This window comes from Emys orbicularis, chromosome 9 (assembly GCF_028017835.1).
Source record: "Emys orbicularis isolate rEmyOrb1 chromosome 9, rEmyOrb1.hap1, whole genome shotgun sequence".
Classification (NCBI taxonomy): Eukaryota; Metazoa; Chordata; order Testudines; family Emydidae; genus Emys; species Emys orbicularis.
The window spans coordinates 56931129-56958067 of NC_088691.1; the positions used below are offsets into that span (position 1 = coordinate 56931129).

Below are 26939 nucleotides of genomic sequence, written 5' to 3' on the forward strand. Positions count from 1 at the left end.
GGATAGGTACGTTGTGGCCACCAGAGATAAGAGGACCAGGAGGATAAGTGGCCAAGCCTCCACTTGAGTGAAGAGCCCAAAGCACTGTGGGATTTGTAGTCTGCCTTTTGCTCCACCTTCTTCCAACAAATCCAAGCCCAACCGAGCTGCTTATGATTTCATCCTTTTTTTGCGAACAGGGGCTGCTAACAGGGAGTTTCGCAAGGGAGTTCTCCAGGTGAAGGAGGAGCTAATACAGCATCTGTGGGGTAAGTGACTGTCTGTAGTGTGTGTTTGTTTGTGTTTGGGGGTTACTTGCTGTGTGCTGAGCTTGTGTTTGTTTGTTTGGTTGTTTGAGGGACCGTGTGCTCTGGCTGGCAGTTGGAGGCAGGTTTGAAAGCTCGAAGCCTCTGGTAATAGGCTGAGCCTTAATCAGTGGGCGGGGCATTCACTCAGGCCAGGGCTTTATAAAGCCGCGCACAAGCGACCAGGGGCTGCTAACAGGGAGTTTCACAAGGGAGTTTAGAAGGGGAGTGGGAAGGGAGTGGGAGTCCCTTGCCAGCCGTAACCCCATCCCCGTGGCCCCCCCCTAAAACCTATAAACCAAACCACATTCCAAAACTCCCTTCTGTAAACCACCCTTTCACTAACTCGGATACAATGCAGGCAGAAGCCCAGCAGCAGAGTGGGGGCTATCCAGTTTATTGCACCAACTGTTGCATGTATGATTACCTGCCCTGTGGGCGGGTGGCGTATGTGTGCAGTCGGTGCAAGGAGCTCCTGGCCCTCAGAGACCATGTACGGACTTTGGAGGCCAGGGTGGCGGAACTGGAGGAGCTGAGAGAGGCAGAGAGGTATGTTGATGAGGCTTTCCGGGACACTGTAGAATTGTCCCACCTCCGCTTAGACAGCACCTGTGCTGTTAAGGAGGAAGAAGGGCCCAGGGAAGTAGAGCAGTCAATGGGAGCAGAGGGAAACTTTCCTGTAGTTGGGACCCTCCTTCCAGATGGTTCTGGGGTTGCCTCTCGCACTGAGGTTGCCTCTCCGGGGGAGGGAACTCCAGTTTCTAGGAAAAGGCAGGTGTTAGTAATGGGAGATTCGATTATTAGAAATGTAGATAGCTGGGTCTGTGATGACCGGGAGAACCGTATGGTGACTTGCCTGCCTGGTGCGAAGGTTGCGGATCTCTCAAGGCATCTAGATAGACTTATGTGTAGTGCTGGGGAGGAGCCGGTGGTCGTGGTACATGTAGGTACCAATGACATAGGGAAGGGTAGGAGAGATGTCCTGGAAGCCAAATTTAGGCTGCTAGGGAAGAGACTGAAATCCAGGACCTCTATGGTGGCATTTTCAGAAATGCTCCCAGTTCCACGCGCAGGGCCAGGTAGGCAGGCAGAGCTTCAGAGTCTCAATGCGTGGATGAGACGATGGTGTAGAGAGGAGGGGTTCACGTTCATTAGGAATTGGGGAAACTTCTGGGATGGGAAGAGCCTATACAGGAGAGATGGGCTCCACCTAAACCAAAGTGGAACCAGACTGCTGGCACTAAACATTAAAAAGGTTGTAGAGCAGTTTTTAAACTAGGAGATGGGGGAAAGCCGACTGCTGCAGAGGAGCGTGTGGATCGGACACAGACTTCTCTTAGGGGAGAGTCTGATGATAGAGAATCTCCAGGTTATAGTCAGGAGCAGAGGACTGAAAAGTATAATGTAAGGGCCGGATCAGATGATAAACAGTCACATAAAAAAGAATCTGGCACATCAGAAAAAGGCAGGCTAATAAACAGGGACAAGTTTTTAAAGTGCTTGTACACAAATGCCAGAAGTCTAAATAATAAGATGGGTGAACTAGAGTGCCTTGTGATAAAGGAGGATATAGATATAATAGGCATCACAGAAACCTGGTGGACTGAGAGCAATCAATGGGACACAACCATTCCGGGGTACAAAATATATCGGAAGGACAGAACAGGCCGTGCAGGGGGAGGAGTGGCACTATATGTTAAAGAAAGTGTAGATTCAAATGAAGTAAAAATCTTAAGCGAATCCACAGGTTCCATAGAGTCTCTATGGATAGAAATTTCATGCTCTAGTAAAAATATAACATTAGGGATCTATTATCGACCACCTGACCAGGACAGTAATAGTGATGATGAAATTAGAGAGGCTATCAAAATTAAGAACCCAATAATAGTGGGGGATTTCAATTATCCCCATATTGACTGGGAACATTTCACTTCAGGACGAAATGCAGAGATAAAATTTCTCGATACTTTAAATGACTGCTTCATGGAGCAGCTGGTACGGGAACCCACAAGGGGAGAGGCGACTCTAGATTTAATCCTGAGTGGAGCGCAGGAGCTGGTCCAAGAGGTAACTATAGCGGGACCGCTTGGAAATAATGACCATAATACAATAGCATTCAACATCCCTGTGGTGGGAAGAACACCTCAACTGCCCAACACTGTGGCCTTTAATTTCAAAAGGGGGAACTATACAAAAATAAGGGGGTTAGTTAGACAAAAGTTAAAAGGTACAGTGACTAAAGTGAAATCCCTGCAAGTTGCGTGGGCCCTTTTTAAAGACACCATAATAGAGGCTCAACTTCAATGTATACCCCAAATTAAGAAAAACAGTAAAAGAACTAAAAAAGAGCCACCGTGGCTTAACAACCATGTAAAAGAAGCAGTGAGAGATAAAAAGACTTCCTTTAAAAAGTGGAAGTCAAATCCTAGTGCGGCAAATAGAAAGGAGCACAAACACTGCCAACTTAAGTGCAAGAGTGTAATAAGAAAAGCCAAAGAGGTGTTTGAAGAACGGCTAGCCAAAAACTCCAAAGGTAATAACAAAATGTTTTTTAAGTACATCAGAAGCAGGAAGCCTGCTAAACAACCAGTGGGGCCCCTTGACGATGAAAATACAAAAGGAGCGCTTAAAGATGATAAAGTCATTGCGGAGAAACTAAATGGATTCTTTGCTTCAGTCTTCACGGCTGAGGATGTTAGGGAGATTCCCAAACCTGAGCTGGCTTTTGTAGGTGACAAATCTGAGGAACTGTCACAGATTGAAGTATCACTAGAGGAGGTTTTGGAATTAATTGATAAACTCAACATTAACAAGTCACCGGGACCAGATGGCATTCACCCAAGAGTTCTGAAAGAACTCAAATGTGAAGTTGCGGAACTATTAACTAAGGTTTGTAACCTGTCCTTTAAATCGGCTTCGGTACCCAATGACTGGAAGTTAGCTAATGTAACGCCAATATTTAAAAAGGGCTCTAGGGGTGATCCCGGCAATTACAGACCGGTAAGTCTAATGTCGGTACCGGGCAAATTAGTTGAAACAATAGTAAAGAACAAAATTGTCAGACACATAGAAAAACATAAACTCTTGAGCAATAGTCAACATGGTTTCTGTAAAGGGAAATCGTGTCTTACTAATCTATTAGAGTTCTTTGAAGGGGTCAACAAACATGTGGACAAGGGGGATCCGGTGGACATAGTGTACTTAGATTTCCAGAAAGCCTTTGACAAGGTCCCTCACCAAAGGCTCTTACGTAAATTAAGTTGTCAAGGGATAAAAGGGAAGGTCCTTTCATGAATTGAGAACTGGTTAAAGGACAGGGAACAAAGGGTAGGAATTAATGGTAAATTCTCAGAATGGAGAGGGGTAACTAGTGGTGTTCCCCAAGGGTCAGTCCTATTCAATTTATTCATAAATGATCTGGAGAAAGGGGTAAACAGTGAGGTGGCAAAGTTTGCAGATGATACTAAACTACTCAAGATAGTTAAGACCAAAGCAGATTGTGAAGAACTTCAAAAAGATCTCACAAAACTAAGTGATTGGGCAGCAAAATGGCAAATGAAATTTAATGTGGATAAATGTAAAGTAATGCACATTGGAAAAAATAACCCCAACTATACATACAACATGATGGGGGCTAATTTAGCTACAACGAGGCAGGAAAAAGATCTTGGCGTCATCGTGGATAGTTCTCTAAAGATGTCCACGCAGTGTGCAGAGGCGGTCAAAAAAGCAAACAGGATGTTAGGAATCATTAAAAAGGGGATAGAGAATAAGACTGAGAATATATTATTGCCCTTATATAAATCCATGGTACGCTCACATCTCGAATACTGTGTACAGATGTGGTCTCCTCACCTCAAAAAAGATATTCTAGCACTAGAAAAGGTTCAGAAAAGAGCAACTAAAATGATTAAGGGTTTAGAGAGGGTCCCATATGAGGAAAGATTAAAGAGGCTAGGACTCTTCAGTTTGGCAAAGAGAAGACTAAGGGGGGACATGATAGAGGTATATAAAATCATGAGTGATGTTGAGAAAGTGGATAAGGAAAAGTTATTTACTTATTCCCATAATACAAGAACTAGGGGTCACCAAATGAAATTAATAGGCAGCAGGTTTAAAACAAATAAAAGGAAGTAGTTCTTCACGCAGCGCACAGTCAACTTGTGGAACTCCTTACCTGAGGAGGTTGTGAAGGCTAGGACTATAACAATGTTTAAAAGGGGACTGGATAAATTCATGGTGGCTAAGTCCATAAATGGCTATTAGCCAGGATGGGTAAGAATGGTGTCTCTAGCCTCTGTTCGTCAGAGGATGGAGATGGATGGCAGGAGAGAGATCACTTGATCATTGCCTGTTAGGTTCACTCCCTCTGGGGCACCTGGCATTGGCCATTGTCGGTAGACAGATAGTGGGCTAGATGGACCTTTGGTCTGACCCAGTATGGCCTTTCTTATGTTCTTATGTTCTTATGAGGAATTCTACACAGCAAGAAGATTCCAATTGATACTAGGTCCTCAATATGAAAACCGTGGAAGTTACCTCTCCTGAGCCATTTGGTACAAAGCATACCAGTTGGGTACACTTGTAGATGGTAGGTTGGCCCAACCTGTAAAAAAAGCAAAGTTGCACACAACAGAGTTCTCCAACTGTCCAGGGAAGACGCACAATCTTTGCTGGGGATTCACTACTGAAGAATCGAAAGAATATTTGGCAAAGGACAAGCAGACAGCAGGACAGTGTGCTGTCTTCTCATAGCCAAGACATGAGATGTCACTCTGCGATTAAATAGACTTCTGAAGTTGACAAGTGAGGATCCACTGGTGATGGTTCTTATCAGCACTAATAAGACTGCCTTGTGGGATATCTCACAGATAGTTGATGACTTCAGGGATTTTGGACGTGTGCTGAAGAAGAATAATGTCCAAGTAATCTTCTCTGAGATCCCTCCTGTCCCATGACTGAAGAGAACCACTGGGCAGGTAAGTGGTGGAGGGTTTTGGTTTTGTGGAGCAATGGTCCATTTTCTGTGGGGAGAAATCGTTTAGATGGCCTCCACCTCAGTAGAAGGGGACCGAGTCTCCTCAGGGACAGGCTGGCTAAAGTAGTCACACGTGTGGTAAACTAATAATAAAAGGGGAGGGTAATTCTTTAATTGCCAGGTAACAAACAAGAGGAATTGGAATTGCTCATTTATTAGCATAAGTTCAACCTAGTCAATATTACAGAAATCTGATAGAAAGACTTGCATGATTGGAATGTTAAAATCACTGGTTATGTTTTATTTAGGAAAGACTGAGTGAGCAAAAGGGGAGGGGAAGTAGCACTCTGTCAAAAATGGCATTTCCTGTTTCCAAGTCACTGATAATTCAGAAGAAAATTATCTTGCATACTTATCGATCGATGTTCTAACATAAAGCACAAGATGGGGTACCAGTTAGTGTCCGCTACAGAACACCAAATCACGCTAGGGAACAGGATAACTGGCTCCTTATGCACCTATCTATAATGTGTAGAGAAAAAAGCTGCATCATTATGGGGGACTTCAATCTGATTGACACACTCTGAAGGTCTCGTGCTGCCAGTATAAAAACACACACACACACACACACACACACACACTTGGTGTGTTAACAGGGCCAATTTCACAAAGCTGAAAACAATTATGAGCCAAATCAGTTGGGAGGAAGAATTTAATCAGAAAAATGTGAATCACAATTGGGAATTGTTTTAGAACACTTTACTAGATGCCCACAAAGTCGGAATGCCATATTAGTTAAAAATATCAATCTGATCTACAGGAGAAGTGAAGGAAGCTGTAAAACCCCCCCAAAATCATAACAAATGGAAGAAATGGAAAATTGATAGTAATGAGTATAATTCAGAAGCTAGAAACGGTAGAAAATCAATAAGGGAAGCAAAGGGACACAAAGAGAAACTTATGGCCAGCAGAGTTACTGACATTAAGAACTTTTTTTAGGTATACTAGGAACAAAAAGAATCCTGACAATAGTGTTGGTGCATTACTAGATGGAAATGGTAGAATTATCAATAATAATACCAAAAAGGCGAAAGTATTCAATAAATATTTCCATTCTGTTTAGGTTAACAAAGAGAAGGATAAGGGGTGACTTGATTACAGTCTGTATGTACCCAAATAGGGAATAAATAATAATGGCTTTTCAGTCTAGAAGAGAAAGGTATAACACAGTCCAATGGCCGGAAGTTGAAGCTAGACACATTCAACTGGAAATATAGCATACATTTTTAACAGTGAAAGCAATTAACTTTTGGAACAATTTATCAAGGGTCATGGTGAATTCTCCACCACTGACAAATTTTTAAATCAATCTTGGATATTTTTCTAAAAGATTTCCTCTAGGAATTATACTGGGGAAGTTTTATTGTCTGTGTTTTATAGGAGGTCTGACTAAATCAAGGGTGGGCAAAATACAGCCCGGTGGCTGCATCCAGCCCTCCAGACGTTTTAATCTGGCCCTCTAGCTCTTGCTGGGGAGTGGGGTCCGGGGCTTGCCCCGCTCCGGCGCTCCAGCCGGGGAGCGGGATCGTGAGCATTCATGGCCCGCCATACAATTTCCATACCCAGATGTGGCCCTCGGGCCAGAAAGTTTGCTCAGCCCTGGACTAGATGATCACAATGGCTCCTTCTGGCTTTAGAATCTATGAATTTATGGAAAGTCACAAACACTTTTGAAAATTTTATCCTAAGTCCATATATAAGTGTCTGCAAGAGGAATTTTCAAAAATACCGAAATGAGAAGCCCCACTGACTTTAAGGTACTTTAGCCTCTTATTTTTGAAAATTTTATTCAGGATCTCTAAAGCTGTGGTAGCTAGAGCTCAAGGGCAGCGGGGCGGGGGGGGGGGGGAGAGCAAAGCGGGTTTAGAACAAGTTTAAGGTTTTATGGAAGAGGTACAGGTCTCTGAAGGATTTTTTGTTTGCTGTGTTTTAAGCAGAGCGGCTCTATGAAACCTAGAAATAAGAGGACAGTATTACACAGAAAACCCACAAATGTTTCCTACCTGTGACTGTAAACTAGGACTGTTAATTAGGTTGGGAGCAAGCATATAAACAGTACATATCCACTGCTTTAGGTACTTTGGGAAATATTTAAAAACACACAACTTAAACAGCAATAAAAGGAGCTGCCTATCTTCACCTACAAAGCCAGAGTTATTCATCCAGCAAAGAGTCAGAGTATCCACCCTCCCTCCTAAAGTTGCAGTTCTTTCATAGTGTCCACCAAAAGTGACAAGCAAAAAACCCCCGAGAATTCTCCCATCAACCTAATGCTGTCTACATCACGGGTTAGGCTGGTTTAATAGCGTCGCACAGGAGTGTGGATTCTTCATATCCCTGAGCGACAACGTTTTACAGACCTAGTTTCCTAGTGTAGACCAGGTCTGAATCTTTAAAGAACTCTAAGCTGGATTCTGGCTACTCTTATAAGTTGCTACTTACTTATTATGACTAAAGGTCCCGAAATCTGGAGATCTTATGAAGAAAGTGAAATGATTCAACTGGCCTATTTCATAAATATGCACTGCTTCATTTGCATATTTCGTCTCTCTAGTTTTAAGGATTATTTTTTTAATTTACTACTCCTGCTCCTCAATTGCTCTGCTACCATAATAGCCAGGCTATCATAAAAGTCCATACAATATATAATATTAGGAAGCACTTAGGGAAAATTAAGCAGAAAAACAAGCTGAAGTTAACCACCTGGCTCTATGATTTCAAAAATATATTTGCTGCAACCTGATCACAGAGCTTTTTGCATCTCAGTAATCAATTAAAATCAGACTGGAGACAGCACTCAAGAATATGCAACAGGAAAGAAAACAGCACTGGCAGAGAGAGGAACAGAATGGCCTAATATTTTAAGACTTTTCCAGCTACAATTTCTGTGCTCATTTAGGAGGTGGAGAAGATAAAAATATAGAATCATACCTTCATATAGTGTTTGAAGATATCTGCTGCTGCATGCATGTCTACAATATCATAGATAATAAGTTTGCTAAAGGCTGCCAGAAGGTTCCTTCTTTTATGTAAAGCCTCTATTTTGTTAGCTTCATCTTCTTCATCTCCCTCTAAATACAGTAAAGAAAATATTTATTAACATCTGCTGTTTTCTAAGGGAACACAAAACCCTATTCTTTTTGTTTAATAAAATCAACAGGTTTTGTAAAATTAAACTCGCCAAAAATATATCTAGCTTACTTTCAGGAGAAACTAAAACCAAAAAGAGTGAAGCTCAAGCTGTTTTTTTGTTAACAATCTTGGCAAGTGAACAATTCGCAGATGCTTCTTTAATCTGGTTGTATTGACCCTGTGCATTTCACATATGAAAAATCAGAAATAACAATCGCATTGCAGAATTATTTTTGCAACAAAATCTCTAGGAGATGCTTTGATTTGACATTCCTGGCACTCCAAAATAGGAACAAATAATAGAAGAGAAATGTCACTTGATTGTGAGAAACATTAACATAAAATGCAACATAAGCACACCGTCTGTGAATGAAAATAACAAGATATAATAATCAAATATGTGAAAATAACAGACCATGACATAATAAATGAGATTCCACCAATTTGGTAAAAAAGTACGTTAGATGCAAATATTGAGAACAGTGATCACTTCACTGTAGAGTGAATTCAGCCAGATGAAAAAAACACAATTGGTATATAAAAGGGGGCATTTACCTTTTGTAACACCTGTTCTCTAACTATATTGCCTCTACTGAACCAGCTACTTGGGCACAGAACCTTTTCAAACAGTAGTGATGGGCAGGGTCATGTGCATGTCCCTCAAGCCCTGGTTGCTCTGGGCCAAGGGTATGAATAGGACCCCACCAATGTTCCCCTAATTCCCTCTGCCTCCAGCTCAAGTTGCAGTTGCGCCCTGAAGAAGAGAAGGCTTGAAGGGTCAGAGTTGCTTTGTGGAGGCAGTACTGCTGCCTAAGCTTGCCAACCTAGCAAGGAGGGGTTTAACCTAGGTTCAAAGGGGGCAGGTGACAAAAGTCCACAGGTAAGTATAAAAAATGGTGACCTTAAAGGATTAGATGTGAGATATCTTGATTTTAGTAAGGCTTTTGACTCAGTCCCACATGACATACTCATAAGCAAACTAGGGAAATGTGGTCTAGATGAAATTATTATAAGGTGGGTGCATGACTGGCTGAAGGACCATATTCAAAGAGTAGTTATCAATAATTCACTGTGAAACTGGTAAGATGTATCTAGTGGGACCCGCAGGAGTCAGTCCTGGGTCCAGTACTATTCAATATTTTTATTAATGACTTGGATAATGGAATGGAGAGTATCCTTATAAAATTTCAGATGGCACCATGCTGGGAGGGGTTGTAAGCACTTTGGAGGCCAGGATTAGAATTCAAAACAACCTTGACAAATTGGAGAATTGGTCTGAATTCAACAAGGTGAAATTCAATAAAGACAAGTGCAAAGTACTACATATCGGAAGAAAAAATTAAATGCACAATTACAAAATGGAGAATAACTGGCTATGTGGAAGTACTGCTGAAAAGGATCTGGGGTTTCTAGTGGATCACAAATTGAATACGAGTCAACAATGTGATGTAGTTACAAAAAAGACTAATATCATTCTGGGGTGTATTAACAGGAGTGTGGTATGTAAGTCATGGGAGGTAACTGTCCCACATTCGTTGGCACTAGTGAGGCCTCAGCTGGAGTACTTGAGAAGGGCAAGAAGGGCAGAACCTCTGATCTCAACAGGTTCTTCTGAGAGGGATCCCTGGATAGGGATTGGAGGAGGGGATTGAGAGGAGGAATAATTTTGAATTCTATTGGATACTTGTGAATAATTTCTAAAATTACTTGTCTGTGGTAATAGATGTTTAGAAGTTAGATGCAGATGGTCTCCGAATGGAATGAGACTAGATTAAAATTGGATCACAACTCTCAGGCATTATGTCAAACTTGGGACCTAAGGCCTGGCACAGTAGATTGTGAAGATAATTGGTTCACCTCCTGTTTGTGGTTTGGTTTGTGGTTTAAAGCTCCATCTCTTTTGCTTAGAAGACTGTTGAGGATGATATTGTTGATGATAATATTGTCTCCTTTGGGTATGTATGAGGAAGAGGAAGATGATTAATTCTGTTGTGTTGGTACCTGAAAACTGATATTCCAGGTCTCTTCCTGGACTGCTGATAAATGCCCAAGAGTCTAGTGCTGTACCTGCTCCTTCATTTTTCCAGAAACTCATCTGTTCTGGAACTGAACAATCCTTTTCCCTAAAGGGGAGATCATCTACCTTGGAGTTGGTTTCAGAGAAAGCCTGAAGATCTAAGCCAAACATACCTTCCAATGGAAATTGCAGAAGTTACAATTCTAACTGCAGAACCTGAAGAATCAAACAATGCTCTTGGGGCAGGTTTCACAACTTACTGTCCCTCCATAATGATGGCATATGTGAGTTTTCTCTGTTTATCTTGGAGAGATTTGGTGAACACTGACATTTTTTCCCAAAGATGATATTGGTAGTGTGTCACTATAGCTTGGTAATTTATTACCCTTGAACCTAAAATAGAGGAAGAGAGACTTTTCTCCCCAGTAAATCCAGACTTATTTGAAGAAATAGAATGCACCTGTCCATTTTTAGATCTTTGTACAGCCACCTCTACAACCAAAGACTTCATGGCTGGATGTGTGGGGAAATATGAGAAATTGTCTTGGAGCATGTGGTATAATTTGTCTGCCTTTTTAGACATCACCTGAACAGAATCTGTACTTGACCAGATTAAATTTTGCAGGTTGTAGAAAACCATCTAACACAGGCAGTGAAACTCTTATCAGAAGAGCAAAGACCAAGGATGTCAAAGACTGGGTATGAATTCTCCGCTATTGAGGTGGTTGGTAATTTGCGAGTAGTTGCCATTCCTTCCATTAACTCATGAAAAGCAACAGAATTTTCAGATGGAGAGGATGCAGAAGTCACCCTCACATTTTCATCAGCAGATGTAGGATTGTCAAATTCAGGATCTGTCTCCTGATATTTTTGCACAACAATCTGCTCCTTTACTATGGTAGGAGATCACTCTCTCCTTATGTTTCATACATAGATCAGATATCTTCATATCTGAAAAGAGATACAGAGAGCAGAGATACGGTTGTGAGGCAGAAGTATCAGCTACACTTTAATGAAGTTTTTCTGAAAGTGAATACTACATAGCACAGCTGTTGGGAAGAGCAAAATTGGTATTAGGAGTAGAACAAGTAAATAATATTTAGCTATAATATAGCACTTTACATCTTCAAAGCACTGTTCAAACAACAGTTGTTAACTAGAACATGACACCTGGATGCTGAAAAGCAATACTATCTGATCTGTCCTCTTTCACAGTTAAAGGAAATGCTTTGTTCCTTCCACAGGAAGAAAGGAACATAGATAGACAGGAAAGAAGGACAGCTTCATCTTTAAATCCTTTCTTAAAATTCACCTCTGTTGTGATGCCTGCGAAACATTAAATGGCGAGGCTCTGATGTGCTGTGACTGCTGTTTATTACGCTAATTGTAATCGTCTCACCTTGTGCTCTCCTTGCTAGCTGCTTCTTGCACCACCTGTTATCTCTCACCATGTACTTAGACTGTGAACTATTTAGGGAAGGGACCACTTTTTCATAGATTTATTGAGTTTATAGCCAAGAAAGGACCATCTAGTCCGACCTTCTTTAAATCAAAGGCCATTAAATTTCACCCTGGATTGAGCCTAATAACTTATGTTTGACTAAAGTGCATCTTCCAGAAAGGTATCTGGTCTTGAACATAGATGCATTAAAAAAAATTACAACAATGAAGGAAGAATGCTATTACAGGTGTATGCCATGGCAATTTATACTCTCCCCCATCCTCTGAATGAAAATGCTCTATGAACTTTCATTTTATAACATTGTTATCTGTTGTAAAGGTGTGCAGGACTACTGATCATGTACCAACATTTATCTCCAAAGAAAGCAAGAGGCAAAAACAAGAACTTCATATGATACATTTAGGTGCACAGATTTGTATTTTTTCCTGACAGTCTTGTGTGTCAGGTGAGAGAGGACAAGTACAAAATGTGATGGCTAAACATACCCATGCTCTGGTTCTCATCATCTTGGTCAATGAAGACATGGTCCATCACAAAGCTAAGGAGTTCAGACTGGAGCCCAGAGTCTGGATTGAACACCAAAGGTTGAAGACCCTCTCTACCTCCAGTCATCAGCTGGTGGCTAAAAATCATCAAGAGATCACAGAGCAGCATGAAAGCCTGAAACACAAAGTTACTGCATTCAGTTAACCCATAAGGGTCAAGATAATTTAAAAATATAAATATGCTGTTTATATAATTTCTAGACATTTTCCCACCACTAACTGGTAATTGCCCTTCTGTAACAATGCAGAGTTGTGATAATTTGATACTCTTGGGTCCATGCTTTGTGAAGAAGATCACAGGGAACTTCTATAACTCTTAAGTTTTACACCTTTGACTTCTGACAGGATACTGTTTGCCAGCTTTCCAGTGGCATCAGGTGGACCCCCACTACCTTGAACTGCCAGTTCTTTATTACTGAAACAAACAAATTAGAATTGGAAAAAGGAAAATGAGAGTTAACAAAACTTCCAACACTGAGATGAATGGGTGGGTTAGTGAGTGAAGATCTATCACAGTTGTTTATCTTACAAGAACAAAAGATCAAAAGTGCCCAGTTTTCCTTGAAATCCATGGAAGTTGCACATGCTCATTTGCAGAGATGAGTAGGCAGCAGGTAATTACCTCTTCTGCAGAGATACATACTGTGACAGATCCCTACTCTGACACTCTATAGCTCCCGGAGGATTTCAGTAAAATATGCAACAGTGAAGTAACCATAATAATACCTAGATTTTCATCCATAGTTCTTAAAGTGTTTGCAACAAAGGCAAGTATTATTTTACAGATGGGGAAACTGTGGTACACAGAGTTGAAATGACTTGCTCGGGGTCACCCAGCAGGCAGTGAGTCCAAGTCACTTGAGTTCCAGTCTAGAGTTCTATCCACTAGACTGCACTGCCCCCCTAAAGTTAAGATGCTACAACAGGGGAAACCTGAGATAAAAGATAGAATGTACGTTGGTGTGACGTTGCACCCCATAATGCTTTATAGGAATATACTTATGAGTGTAAATATGACATAACTGGAATATGTTTTATGCTAGATATGCCATGTAACATATTTCTGCAAAGGTTATGATCTACTAAATATATTCATCCTATTTGTATGCATGTATCATTTTTGTATTCGAAGTTATGAATATTGGCTATGTACTTGTTTGATTTTAAGTAGCCTCAGTGAAGCATTTGGTCAGCTTCTTGAGAAAAAACTATTCTCAGTAAGTGCCCAGTCAAGAAACACTTAAGCTAACAATGGACCTTGATAAGACACCAATCCACATCTGAGCTTTCCTGGGAACTCCTGTAGAAAACGGAGTCATGCATGGAGATGTGATTTGCCCATGTGACACCAAAACTCCATATTGTAGCTGGATTCTGCACAGGGGGAGAGAGGGGTTTCCACCCACAAAAGAGAGACTAAATGCCCCTGAAAACCACTCCATTTGGTCTTCAGCTGGCACAAAAGATAGCCTCTCCACCCCAGGAGATGTCTGAAAGAAACTGGAACATAGGACAGTAACTACAGGGGTGTGAGGGATTGCTGGACCTAGACTAGGAGGAAGTCTAGTCTGTAAAAGAGGCTTATTAGAACATCTCTGAGGGGGAGATTTACCTGCATTTAGTTTTTACTGTATTAGGCTTAGACTTGCATGTTTTATTTTATTTTGCTTGGTAATTTATTTTGTTGTCTGTTATTACTTGGAACCACTTAAATCCTACTTTTTATATTTAATAAAATCACTTTTTACTTATTATTTAACCCAGACTAAGTATTAATACCTGGGGGGGGGGGGCAAACAGCTGTGCATATCTCTCTGTCAGTGTTATAGAGGGCGAACAATTTATGAGTTTACCCTGCATAAGCTTTATACAGGGTAAAATGGATTTATTTGGGGTTTGGACCCCATTGGGAGCTGGGCATCTGAGAGCTGGAGACAGGAGCACTTCTTAAGCTGTTTCAGTTAAGCCTGCAGCTTGTGGGGAATGTGGTTCAGACTTGGATCTGTGTTTGCAGCAGGCAAGCATGTCTGGCTCAAACAAGGCAAGGTACTGAAGTCCCAAGCTGGCAGGGAAAACGGGCTCAGAGCTAGTCTAGGGACATCAGGTGGCAGTCCTAAAGGGGTTTCTGTGATCCAACCCGTCACAATTGGTTCAAAGAATTACATCAAAACTAAAATAATGAGAGGGATAAGTTGCCTCTAAAAAAATTAGGTAGAAAAACTAGAATGACACCCAAAATGAAATAAATTATGAGGGAATGGATGAGTTAAGGCACTAGTCTGGGAAAAGGATAAAAAAAAACACTGCTAACTAAGCAAATCCTTGATTCTTGCTGTAAGCCTGAGTCTCAGCCATAATTCTTTGTAATAGATATCTATGTTGTTGCCCTAAATCTTCTAGATAAAAACTGTTTGAAGTTGGCTGCAGAAGATGACAGTTCTAGAACAAAACTGAACTTCACATGTTCTTGAATATGCCGGCTTGCCAATGATATATGCATTTACTGCTTTTTTAGGCATTGATTCCCTGGAACAAAAGGAGGGGAGGTTAGTTATTAGTAAGGCTGCGATTCTGTCACTGATTCCGTGACTTTCCACGACCTCCGTGAATTCTACAGCTGCAGCAGCCAGTGTGGCTGACCCTGGGGCCAACTGCTCGGGCACTCCGCGGCCAGTCGCTGCTGGAGCGGCCATGGGGCCAGCCACATCGGCTGCTGCTGGAATGTCCCTGGGCAGCTGGCCCCGGGAAGCACCCGCGAAGCAGTCCCGGGGAGTGCCCCAGCAGCAGTGGTCCTGGGAGTGGCCAGAGCAGAGGCCCCGGGGAGCACCCAGCATCAGTTCCGAGGGTGACCACGAGGACCACCTGAGCAGCAGCAGTCCCAGGGGTCATCGGGAGAGTGGTCCCCTGGGGCCTCGGAGTAGTGGGCCACCAGGGGCAATCAGCCCCCACCCCTGGAGCAGGGGCCCCCCAGAGCAGTGGGGCCCAGGAGCAGAGATTTAGTCATGGGTATTTTTAGTAAAAGTCATGGAGAGGTCATGGGCTGTGAATTTTTTATTTCTCGTGACCTGTCCATGACTTTTACTAAAAATACCATGACTAAATCTTATCCTCAGTTATTAGTGTCAGGAGCACAGCTGGCTCCCAGCTTCATCACTAGGCAACCCAGCAAGCTCAGCTGAGCACAATGAGCCTTCTCCAAATGACCATGCTTCCTGATTGGGCAGAAGAGCTTGCGGCCCGCTACATGAGCCTTGAAGTGGCAGAAGTAGAGCAGTAGCTCAGTGCGTACCACACCCCCAGCTGTGCTTGTGCCCTGCTCCTGCCTCCAGCCCTTGTTCCAGCTTTCACCCCAGCTCCAGTCTAGTCTTTGGCTCCCAGCCCTGCTCCTGACTCTGGTTCTTACCCTTGGCTTGGCTCCTCAACCCTGATTCTGGCTTCACTCTCTGCTGATACCTGACTCCTAGATGGACGCTCAACACTATTCCAAACTGCCACTGCAACCACCAAATAAGGTCCCACTCCACCCTAAGAAGGCCGCCCACACCCTGGCAGCTTACAGTTTTAACAGTCCACAAGGACCAGAAGTAGGGAGAGTCACACTTTGAGAACAGAATGCAGTCCTTCAGGCTCAGGTATACACGCCAGGATGGTGCCTGTGAGCTCCCAACCCTCACACCTGCTACCTGAGAGCCCAAGGTCCCCCTATCTGACAATTTCATTGGAGACTGTCCCAATTCTGGGTTTTTTCAAATTAATGTCACCTGCTCTTCACACTGCGACTGCTATCATACCCCACAGATCGTTCCTAAGTAGGACTTGTGATTAGCCTGCTTACCAGAGAGGCCCTGGTATAGGCCTCCCACTATTGGAGGCGTCTAACCCTCTTCTTGAGTATTTTTGATGACCCTAACAGAGAGCGCACTGCAGAAGCTGCACTCCAAGCCCTCTGACAGGGGTTCCAGCCTATCGTCAGATAGGCAGCCATGTTTCAATGCCTGGCAGCCGATCCCTGCTGGGATGAGGTCGTGCAACGAAATCACTTCCAGCAAGGACTCAATGATCCTTTTAAAGATGAATTCGCTCAGGTAGAACCCCCATGTACCTTAGGGGGCCCTGATCAAGCTGTGCATTAGGATTGATAACTGGCTAACTGAACAAGGGCACGAAAAAAAGTGCAGCCCCTGACCCTCATCAAACTGGACCTCTCTGTCATTTGAAACTCTGGGTAATCCAATGGACCCCAAGGTGATGCAGGTCGATCAAGTACCGGTGCTGGGCTCTAGGATTCTGTTTGTACTGCGAGGAATCCAAGCATTTTGCAGCATGGTGCTCAGCCAAGAATCAAAACCCCTCCAGGTTGGGAAATGCCAGAACCCAATCCCAGTGGGGGGAGGGGGGGGGGGCGGGGCTGGGGCAGTGTTTCACTTCACCTCACAGTAAGCCACTCTGCTGCCACTTTGCTGGAATCTTGAGAATCCCTAACCAGCACATCACTCGTCTTCCCCTCCCCTCTGGCACTCCGTGATGCCTGACCTCTGATTGGAGGCATTTGTTGATTCAGGCACATCTGGTAACTGTGTCAACCAAGAAATTGTCAAAAATCATCTGATTCCTACCTCCCACAAAGACTCTACTCAGTTTGTTGAGACCAATGAAGGGTCACCCCTCTCTTTAGGGCCCATCATGTATGAGATGGTGCCCACAGAGATTACCACCAGCAGCAGCCACCAGGAAATCATGTAGTTCAGGGTGGTCCATGCCCTGCATTTACCAGTTGTTGTTGGTGCCCTGTGGCTCATTGCCCGTGACTCCCTAATTTGCTGGCAATCAAGGACAGTGCTCTTCTGCTCCCTGCAGTGCCAATGAGAATGCTGCCTGAGCCCCGTCCTCATTTGACCACACTCTATGGTGCGCTCCAACCCCCAAGACTCCCAGAGACACAAACAGTGGGCCCAACCACACCTAAGATTCCTGTCAAATACCTGGAGTTCCCCAAGGTGTTCAACACACAGAAGATGGACACCCTACCACTGCACCACAGTTATAACTACCTTATCGAACTCCATCTGGGGAGTGGAGGTTCTCTTTGGAGGCATTTACACTCTCTCTGAGCCAGACCTACAGGCCTTTCTGGAATTACCTAGAGGAAAACCTATGGAAGAAATTTATTTGTCACTCCACCTTCCTAGCTGGCACGGTCCATCTATATAGACAACATTCTCATCTTCTCTGAAAAATCAAGAGCTCCATGACCATCATGTACATATTCTAGATTGGCTTTGCTACACAATCAACTCTATGCCAAGCCTGTGAAGTGTGAATTTGACAAGGAGACGGTGTAGTTCTTGGGTTACATCAGGGGTCGGCAACCTTTCAGAAGTGGTGTGCTGAGTCTTCATTTATTCACTCTAATTTACGGTTTTGCGTGCCAGAAATACATTTTAACCTTTTTAGAAGGTCTCTTTCTATAAGTCTATAATATATAACTAAACAATTGTTGTATGTAAAGTAAATAAGGTTTCAAAATGTTTCAGAAGCTTCATTTAAAATTAAATTAAAATGCAGAGCCCCCCGGACCGGTGGCCAGGACCCGGGCAGTGTGAGTGCCACTGAAAATCAGCTTGTGTGCCACCTTCGGCACACGTGCCATAGGTTGCCTACTCCTGGGTTACATCATCTCTCCAGCAGGGCTCGCCATGGATCCCTGCTAGGTAGTGGCGATCACATTGGAAGGCACCCTCAAATGTGTGTCGGACACACCGATTCCTGAGTTTTGCAAATTTTGATAGGCGATTCATTAAGGGGTTTTCCAGTCTGGTCGTGTCCTTAATGTCCCTCCTCAAGGAGGAGGGCCAGATTCACCTGGTCCACTGACACACAGGCTGCATTCGATCACATGAAAAGACCCTTCACATCCACCCCCATTTGAACCCACTCAGGCCTTAATCATTGAAACTGATGCCTCAGATTTTGCAATAGGTGCAGTTCATTCCCAATTTGCAGATTCCCGCCAGCTACTTCACCTCTGCACCATTTTCTCCTGGAAATTGATCCCCATGGAGAAAAACTATGACATATGAGACAAGGAACTCCTGGCCATGTGGGCTGTCTTCGAGGAGTGGCATTACCTCCTTGAAAGGGCCCACACTCCTGTCCAAGTTTTGACTGATCACAAAAAATTAGAATACTTACAGACAGCCTGATGGTTAAACCAACGCCAGATCTGCTGTGCATTTTTTCTATCCAGATTCAATTTTATAGTCACCTACACCCAGGGACTAAAATTGGGAAGGCAGATGCCCTTGTCCCACAAGAACGAGCACTACAAAGTAGAGGAGAAAGCTCTGATCACCATTATCAAACCCTCCTATTTCATGAGAGGGACAGGCAAAGGCCATCTAATGACCATCATCTGCTCCTCATTGACCCATCTGTGGCACCAATCTGCCAGTCCCTGGAAAACCCCAGTGCCTCCCTGGGGTCAAGCTTCCATCTACAGCAAGGCCTCCTCTACCATAGGGATCACCATTACACTCCTGAAGGAGACCCCCAACTACAAATATTGAGATTGTGCCATGACTTCCCCATGTCAGGATATTTTGACTAGTTTAAGAATCTGATTTCCAGGTATTTCTGATGCCAAACTAATGAAAAGACATCAAGGACTATGTTAGGATGTGTGATCTCTGTACCCACAATGAAAAACAGCACATAAGACCACTGGGCCTTCTCTTGCCCCTTCACGTGCCTCCACGCCCATGGTCCACCCTCTCAATGGACTTCATTGTGGAGTTGTCCCACTCCCAAAAGCACTTGGTGGTCCTGACAATTGTGGACCTCCTGACAAAAATGGCCCATTTCATCCCTATCGTACCCTTCAATCAGGCCATGAAATGGCACAGCTCTTTTTGGAACATGTCTTCTGGCGTGCCATGGCACGATCAGAACACATCATTTCTGATTGGGGCGCCCAATTTGTCTCCTGGTTCTGACAGGAATTCCTCTGTCTTCTTGGCATCAAACCCCTCATCTCAACTGTCTACCACCTTCAGACTGACAGCCAGACCAAAAGCGTCAACCAAACAATGGAACTGGGTGGGGTGTCTGTGACCCTGCTGTTTCTTGAATTTTTACCAAGATGATTGGATTCCCCCAGTATGCCTAGCCAAATTTGCTTATAATAATACAATCCATGCCTCCACCCAGCAAAGCCCATTCTTTGCATATTTTGATTTTCTCCCTCATTTTCAGCCTGAACTATCAGAAGGCCCCTTCTGTTTTGACAGCCATGGACTTGGTCCTCCATCTTCAACAAATTCATCAGAGCTTACAGAGCATTTGGTTGCTGCCAAGGAGTCTTCTAAGTCCTATACCAATCACCATTGTCATATTGCCCTGGATTTAAATGTAGGTAATAAGGTCTGGCTTCCAGCCCAGAATTTAAAGTCATCCCATCCCTCTGCCAAGCTCAACTACAATTATCTCTAGCCTTTTCAGACCACCCAGAAAATAAATCCAGTGATCTTCAAACTCCAGCTCCTGGAGACCCTCAAAAGCCACCCCATCTTTCATTTCTCCCATCTAAAATCAATCAACAATCCCTTTCCCAATCAGATGGATCCACCACAATCACCCATAACGGTCCAAGGCAGGAAGAGTATGAGGTTCATCAAATCTTTGATTCCTGATGGATCAGGGTAAGCTCCAATACCTAGTGGACTGAAAGGGGTACAGGCTGGAGAGGCAATCCTGGGAGACCACAGAAAACATCCACACCCCTTTTCTTTCTGTTATAGAAATTTCATCAGCGAAACTCCAACGAACGAAGACCAGGGCCCCTAGAAGGTCCTCTAAAAAAAGGGGCAGTCAGGAGCACAGCTGGCTCCCTGACTGATCGCTAGGCAAATCAGCAAGCCCAGCGGGCCCAATGAGCCTTCTCCAAATGGCCTTGCTTCCTGATTGGGCAGGGGAGCCAGCAGCCTTACAGCGACAGCAACATAGTGGCTGCTCAGTGCGTACCACACCCAGAGCTGGGCTTTCCCTGGTCCTGCCTCCAGCCCTTGTTCCAGCCCAACCCCCTATCCTCTCCAGTCTAGTCTTTGGGTATGTCTACACTACAAAATTAGGTCGATTTTATAGAAGTTGATTTTTAGAAATCGATTTTATACAGTCGATTGCGTATGTCCACACTAAGCGCATTAAGTCGGCGGAGTGCGTCCTCACTACTGTGGCTAGCATTGACTTACGGAGCGGTGCACTGTGGGTAGCTATCCCACAGTTCCTGCAGTCTCCACCGCCCATTGGAATTCTGGGTTAAGCTCCCAATGTCTGATGGGGCAAAAACATTGTCGCGGGTCGTTTTGGGCACATGTCATCAGTCACCCCTCCCTCCGTGAAAGCAACGGCAGACAATCGTTTTGCGCCTTTTTTCCTGGGTTACCTGTGCAGATGCCATACCACGGCAAGCATGGAGCCCGCTCAGCTCACTGTCACCGCTCCTGTTGTGGGCAAGTCTACTGTGGGGGCTGCTGTGAGCCAAGTAGCCAATGCAATCATTGACGTTCTGTTATCAAGGGTAGTGACTCTGGGAAATGTGTGGGCCTTTTTAGATTTTAGGTGCATCATATTCCTGTCCTTTGTCGCTGGTGAAGAAGTCTTGCAGCCGTACATTCCAGTCCGGTCGGCGCTGTAACACCCCATAGCACTTCTGTGGTTGACACATATAACAGCTCCAGGACTCTTGCTCTTTTGCCTTGGCCAAGGTACCTTGCCCTACCCGGACCTCCAACCATTCGACACAGAAGCACCTGCAGCAGCTGGCATTGCTACACAGCAGCAGCTCCTTGCCTTTGCAGATGGTGCAGTAGGACTGCTAACCGTCGTCATCCACCACTTCCGCTGCAACTCTGCTCTCCTGCTCCCCAGCGACGAGCTCGGGGGATTCGTACTGGTCCACCTGGGTGCTGCTGGCAGCAGATGTTGCAGTAGGACAGAGCCTTAACAATAGGAGGTGGGGGAACCCCTGCCAGGTTGTAACAGGTGCGAATGCACGAGGTGATCCAGCGGGAGATCCGCTGGGTGGAAACCGATTGCCCCCTCATGCGCTTGGCCGTAGCAACGAAAAGCTGAGGGGATTTCCGGAATGGCCTTGTTCGATCTAAGTAAAAGGCCAGCGCTCTACGCACATCTAGCATGTGTAGGCGTCGTTCCTCATTGGAGGAATGGGGCTTAGGACACAGGACTGGCAGGAAAATGTCCTGGTCCATATGAAACGCCGAGACCACCTTCGGCAGGAAGGCCGGGTGCGGGCGAAGCTGGACCTTCCCCTTATGGAAGACAGTGTACGGGGGATCCGAGGTCAGCGCCCTAAGCTCCGAAACCCTGCTGGCTGAGGTGATAGCCACCAAAAACACCACTTTCTCAGATAAGTGGGACCAGGAGCAAGTGGCCAAGTGTTCAAAGGGAGGTCCTGTGAGGTGTGACAGCACCAGGTTCAGGTCCCAAGGAGGAACCGAGGATCTAGCATAAGGGGACGCTCTGTCCAACCCCTTTAAAAACCTGGAAGTCATGTGGTGGGAGAACACCGACTGTCCCACCACCGGAGGGTGGAAGGCCGAAATGGCCGCCAGGTGCACCCTGATCGAGGAGGGAGCCAGCCCTTGGGTCCTAAGGGACAGGAGGTAGTCCAGGACCAGCTGGAGCGGAGCGGACGCGGGGGAGGAACCTCTCTCCCTCGCCCATGAGGAGAACCGATACCACTTAGCCAGGTAGGCCCTCCGTGTGGACGGCTTCCTGCTTTCAAGCAGGACCCGTCTAACAGCCTCGGTACACCTCCCCTCCTCCGCATCTAGCCACGGAGCAGCCATGCTGTCAGGTGGAGCGGGGCCAGGTTGGGATGGAGGAGACGACCTGTGAGGGGGGGCCGCCAAGAGTTGCAGTAAGGTCCCGTACCAATGTTGACGGGCCCAATCCGGGGCTATCAGGATAATCCTCGCCCTGTCTGACTTCACCTTCTGTAGGACCCTGCCTATGAGGGTGAAGGGCAGGAAGGCGTACATCAGGGGCCCCGACCAATTGAGCAGGAACGCGTCCGTCATGACCCCATCGCCTTCTATCACCCTGGAGCAGAACCTGAGACACAGGTGGTTCTGGGCGGTGGCGAATAGGTCTACCTCGGGAGTACCCCACTGAAGGAAGATCCATTCTGCCACCTCCCTGTGCAGGGACCACTCGTGTTGTTGTCAGAACACCCTGGTCAGGCAATCTGCGAGCGTGTTGCTCTCACCGGGTAGGTGGAACGCTCGGAGGAGGATGTTGTGGGCTATACAGAACTCCCACAGGAGCTGGGCTTCCTGGCATAAGGCCTTGGAGCGCGTGCCCCCTTGCCTGTTGATGTAATACATTGTGGTGGTATTGTCCGTGAGGACTCTGACCACTTCCCCTTGTAAGCGCTGGCGGAAAGCCACGCATGGAAGTACGCATCCTGGAGGTCCAGCGCTGCAAACCAATCCCCCGGGTCTAGGGAGGGAATAATAGAGGCTAGGGACACCATGCGGAATTTGTAACGAACCAAGAACTGGTTGAGCTTCAGATCCTCGCAGATCGAGGATGGGCCGAAGCCCGCCCTTCACCTTCGGGATGAGGAAATACCACTAAGGCTAGAAATGCTGCAGCAAAGCTGGAGCACAAAGTTCCGACTACCTTCACTGGCGGCAAGAAGGAACCGAGGGTGGGGGGAGCACGCAGCCCCCTTTATGGCGCGATATGTTGGCGCCACTCCAGGGGTCGCAGCGGTGCTCCCCCACTACGGATGCTGCTAAGGGAAAAACTTCCGGCACCGGTGCACGTGGTGAGCACGCACACCTACTGTGGAATATACAGGAGCAATCACTCGAAGAAGAACTCTGCTCTCCTGCTTCCCAGTGACGATCTCGGGGGATCCGTTCATGAAGCCTGGACAGTAGTAAGGAGCAGTTCAACTATAGGCTGAGCAAGTGCAGAATGATGGTAGAATGTGCCTTTGGACATTTAAAAGCTCACTGGTGCTGTTGGTCAGACCTCAGCGCAAACAACATTCCCATTATTGCTGCTTGCTGTGTGCTCCATAATATCTGTGAGAGTAAGGTGGAGACATTTAGGGCGGGGTGGGAGGTTGGGGCAAATTGCCTGGTGTCCGATTTTGAGCAGCCAGACACCAGGGCGATTAGAAGAGCACAGCAAGGCACGCTGCGCATCAGAGAGGTTTTGAAAACCAGTGTCATGACTGGCCAGGCTTCGGTGTGACAGTTGTGTGTGTTTCTCCTTGATGCCCCCTTTGTTGATTTTAATTCCCTGTAAGCCAACCATCCTCCCCCCTTCGAAATAAAGTAACGATTGTTTTGAAACCATGCATTCTTTCTTTATTAATTTTTTTTTTAAAAATGAGATAACGGACAAGGTAGCCCGGGTGGGGTGGGGGAGAAGGGAAGGACAAGGCCACATAGCTTATTGTAGCCACACTAAAAATCAAACTGTTTGAATGACAGCCTTCTGTTGCTTGGGCCATCCTCTGGAGTGGAGTGGCTGGGTGCCCGGAGCCTCCCCCCCCCCCCCGTGTTCTTGGGCGTCTGGGTGAGGAGGCTATGGAACATCGGGAGGAGGGTAGGTGGTTATACAGTGGATGCAGCGGGGGTCTGTGCTCTTGTTGGCTTTCCTGCAGCTCCAACAGACACTTCATTATGTCCATTTGCTCCCCCAACAGACGCTTCATCATGTCTGTTTGCTCCCCCATTAGCCTCAGCATCGTGTCCTGCCTCCGCTCTTCGCGCTCACTTAATTCTTTCCTGGCCTATGCCACTGAATGGCTCCATGCAGTAAGCTGTGCCCTATCAGTGCGGGAGGACTGCATGAGCTCGGAAAACATGTCATCGAGAGTGCGTTTTTTTCACCTTCTAATTTGCGGTAACCTCAGGGATGGAGATGATGGGGGAGTGCAGAAACATTGTACGCTCTACGATTCTGGGGGGACTGCATGGTCACCTGTGCTGCTGAGTTCACCATGCTGACCAAACAGGAAATTAAATTCAAAAGTTCCTGGGGCTTTTCCTGTGTACCTGGCTAGTGCATCGGAGTTCAAAATGCTGTCCAGAGCGGTCAGAATGGAGCACTCTGGGATAGCTCCTGGAGGTCAATACCGTCGATTTGCATCCGCACTACCCCAAATTTGACCCAGCAAAGTTGATTTTAGTGCTACTCCCCTCGCCAGGGAGGAGTACAGAAGTCGATTTTAAGAGCACTTTAGGTCGACGGAACAGGGTTGGTTGTGTGGACGCATTCATTTTTAAATCGACCTAACACGGCTAAATTCGACCTAACCCCGTAGTGTAGACCAGGCCTTACACTCCCTGCCTTGTTCCTGATCCTGACTCCGGTTCCAATTTTTGGCTTGGCTTCTTGACCCTGAGTTCAACTTACCCTTCAGCTTGGTGTCCTGATCATGACCCTGGTTCTGACCCTTGGCTTGGCTCCTCAACCCTTATTCCAGCTTCACCCTCAGCCAGTCCCTGACTCCTGGATCTACGCCCACCACTACTCTGAACTGCCACCGCAACGACCAGATAAGGTCCTGCTCTACCCACTAGGCAGGCTGCCCATGCTCCAGCAGCTTACACAGTTAGTAACTCTACTTTGCATAAGTGCCGTGTGGTGCCTGTGAACATTCAGCACCTGAGCGTCTATAAGGGAGTGCAGCTTTTCAACCACCTCTGTTCCTTTCTCCTCAATCTCAGGGTCTAAGAATAAATAGAGAACCTAAGGAAGAAGGGAATATTGGTGGGTAGTTTGAATAAACACAGATGTTCCTAGAACAGCAGCACTTACAGGTTAGTAATCTTTCTTTCTCTGGAAATCTCTGTATGGTCCTACTCAAGGCAATCTGGAAGGCATACTTCCCAGGGGAAAGTGGGTTGAAGAGTTCTCAGCTGAAAACAACGAAGAGTCCGGTGGCACCTTAAAGACTAACAGATTTATTTGGGCATAAGCTTTCGTTGGTAAAAAAGAGAAGGGAGTTACCCTACACGCGGAGAACCAGTGTTGACAAGGCCTTGCTTCAAAAACAGACTTCAAAGAGAAACTGCAGAGCAACAATTCATTTGCAAACTTAACACCATTAATTTGGGCTTGAATAGGGACTGGGAGCGGCTGGCTTACTACAAAGGCAATTTCCCCTCCCTTGGTATTGACACCTCCTCATCAATTATTGGGAGTGGACCACATCCACCCTGAATGAATTGGCCTTGTCAACACTAGTTCTCCACTTATAAGGTAACTCCCTTCTCTTCATGTGCAAGTATATTTATGCCTGTGTCTGTAATTTTCACTCCATGCATCTGAAGAAGTGAGGTTTTTACCCACAAAAGCTTATGCCCAAATAAATCTCAGTCTTTAAGGTGCCACCAGACTCCTCATTGTTTTTGTGGATACAGACTAACACGGCTACCCCTCTGATACTCGGCTGAAAAGAGACTAAAACAGCTCTGCTGTTTCCAAGCAGGAAGCCAAATCCAAGCCCCAGTTCAACAGACCATCCCTATTCAGTGCAGAACTTGCGTACAGGGCCCTACCAAATTCATGGTCATGAAAGAAGCGTAACAGACCATGAAATCTGGTCTCCCCATGAAATTTGGCTATTGTTGGTGGAACACGGTATTGCCACCCTTACTTCTGCGCTGCCTTCAGAGCTGGGCAGCCAGAGAGCGGCAGCTGCTGGTTAGGTGCCCAACTCTGAGGGCAGTGCCACTGCCAGCAGCAATTCAGAAGTAAAGGTGGAATGGTGTGTGTGTGTGGGGGGGGATACAATACTTTTTTTTGTGGGGGGTCATCACAGCCTGAAATATTTTCAAAGGGGGCCCCAGAAAAAAGTTTGAGAACCCCTGATTTAGCAGACTCCTTTATCCAGGTCAACTTACAAATGTAATTGTAGTACAACACAATACTTGTTGTATATATACACACACTGTAGGAACACATCTGCAAAATTTGCTATTTATGCTGTGACCAACCCACAAATAATGTGTGATTTCTTCGAGATTTAAGTAGCTCACTACTTATGTATGTGGTTAAATCCTATTGACTTCAACTGAACTAAAGATTGTGGTTAAAGTTAAGCACATGCAAATGTGCTTTGCTGGATAGAGATGGACTTAAACAATGCTGAAATGCTTTGTTGAATAAGGCCCCCAGTGAATAGTGCTGGTGGGGTATGCTGTAAGGCCTAAAGGAGCTGTAAGGTTAGCCAGAGTATAGCACAATTCAATACACACTGTAATCCACTTAGAGAGCCTTTGGAGAGAATTGACATTCTCTTGACATTGCTCTCCATAGCACACAAATAATCTGAGGGATTTCTTACATATGTAAAAGATTTACATAGAAGTTAACTTCCATTTTAACATATAAGCCATTTGCCTTACTCTTCTCTGGG

At 45.4% G+C, this 26939-nt stretch overlaps 1 protein-coding gene across 1 annotated transcript in view; it reads right to left on the bottom strand.

Moving 5' to 3' along the window:
- STAG1 (STAG1 cohesin complex component) overlaps window positions 1-26939 on the bottom strand; it is a 393382-nt gene that overhangs the window by 53472 nt on the left and 312971 nt on the right. Inside the window, exons 25-26 of the mRNA XM_065411120.1 lie at window positions 12419-12593; window positions 8254-8393 (exon numbers count right to left, since the gene is read on the bottom strand). Of these exons, the coding sequence (XP_065267192.1) occupies window positions 8254-8393; window positions 12419-12593 (315 nt within the window). The remainder of the gene's footprint in view (window positions 1-8253; window positions 8394-12418; window positions 12594-26939) is intronic.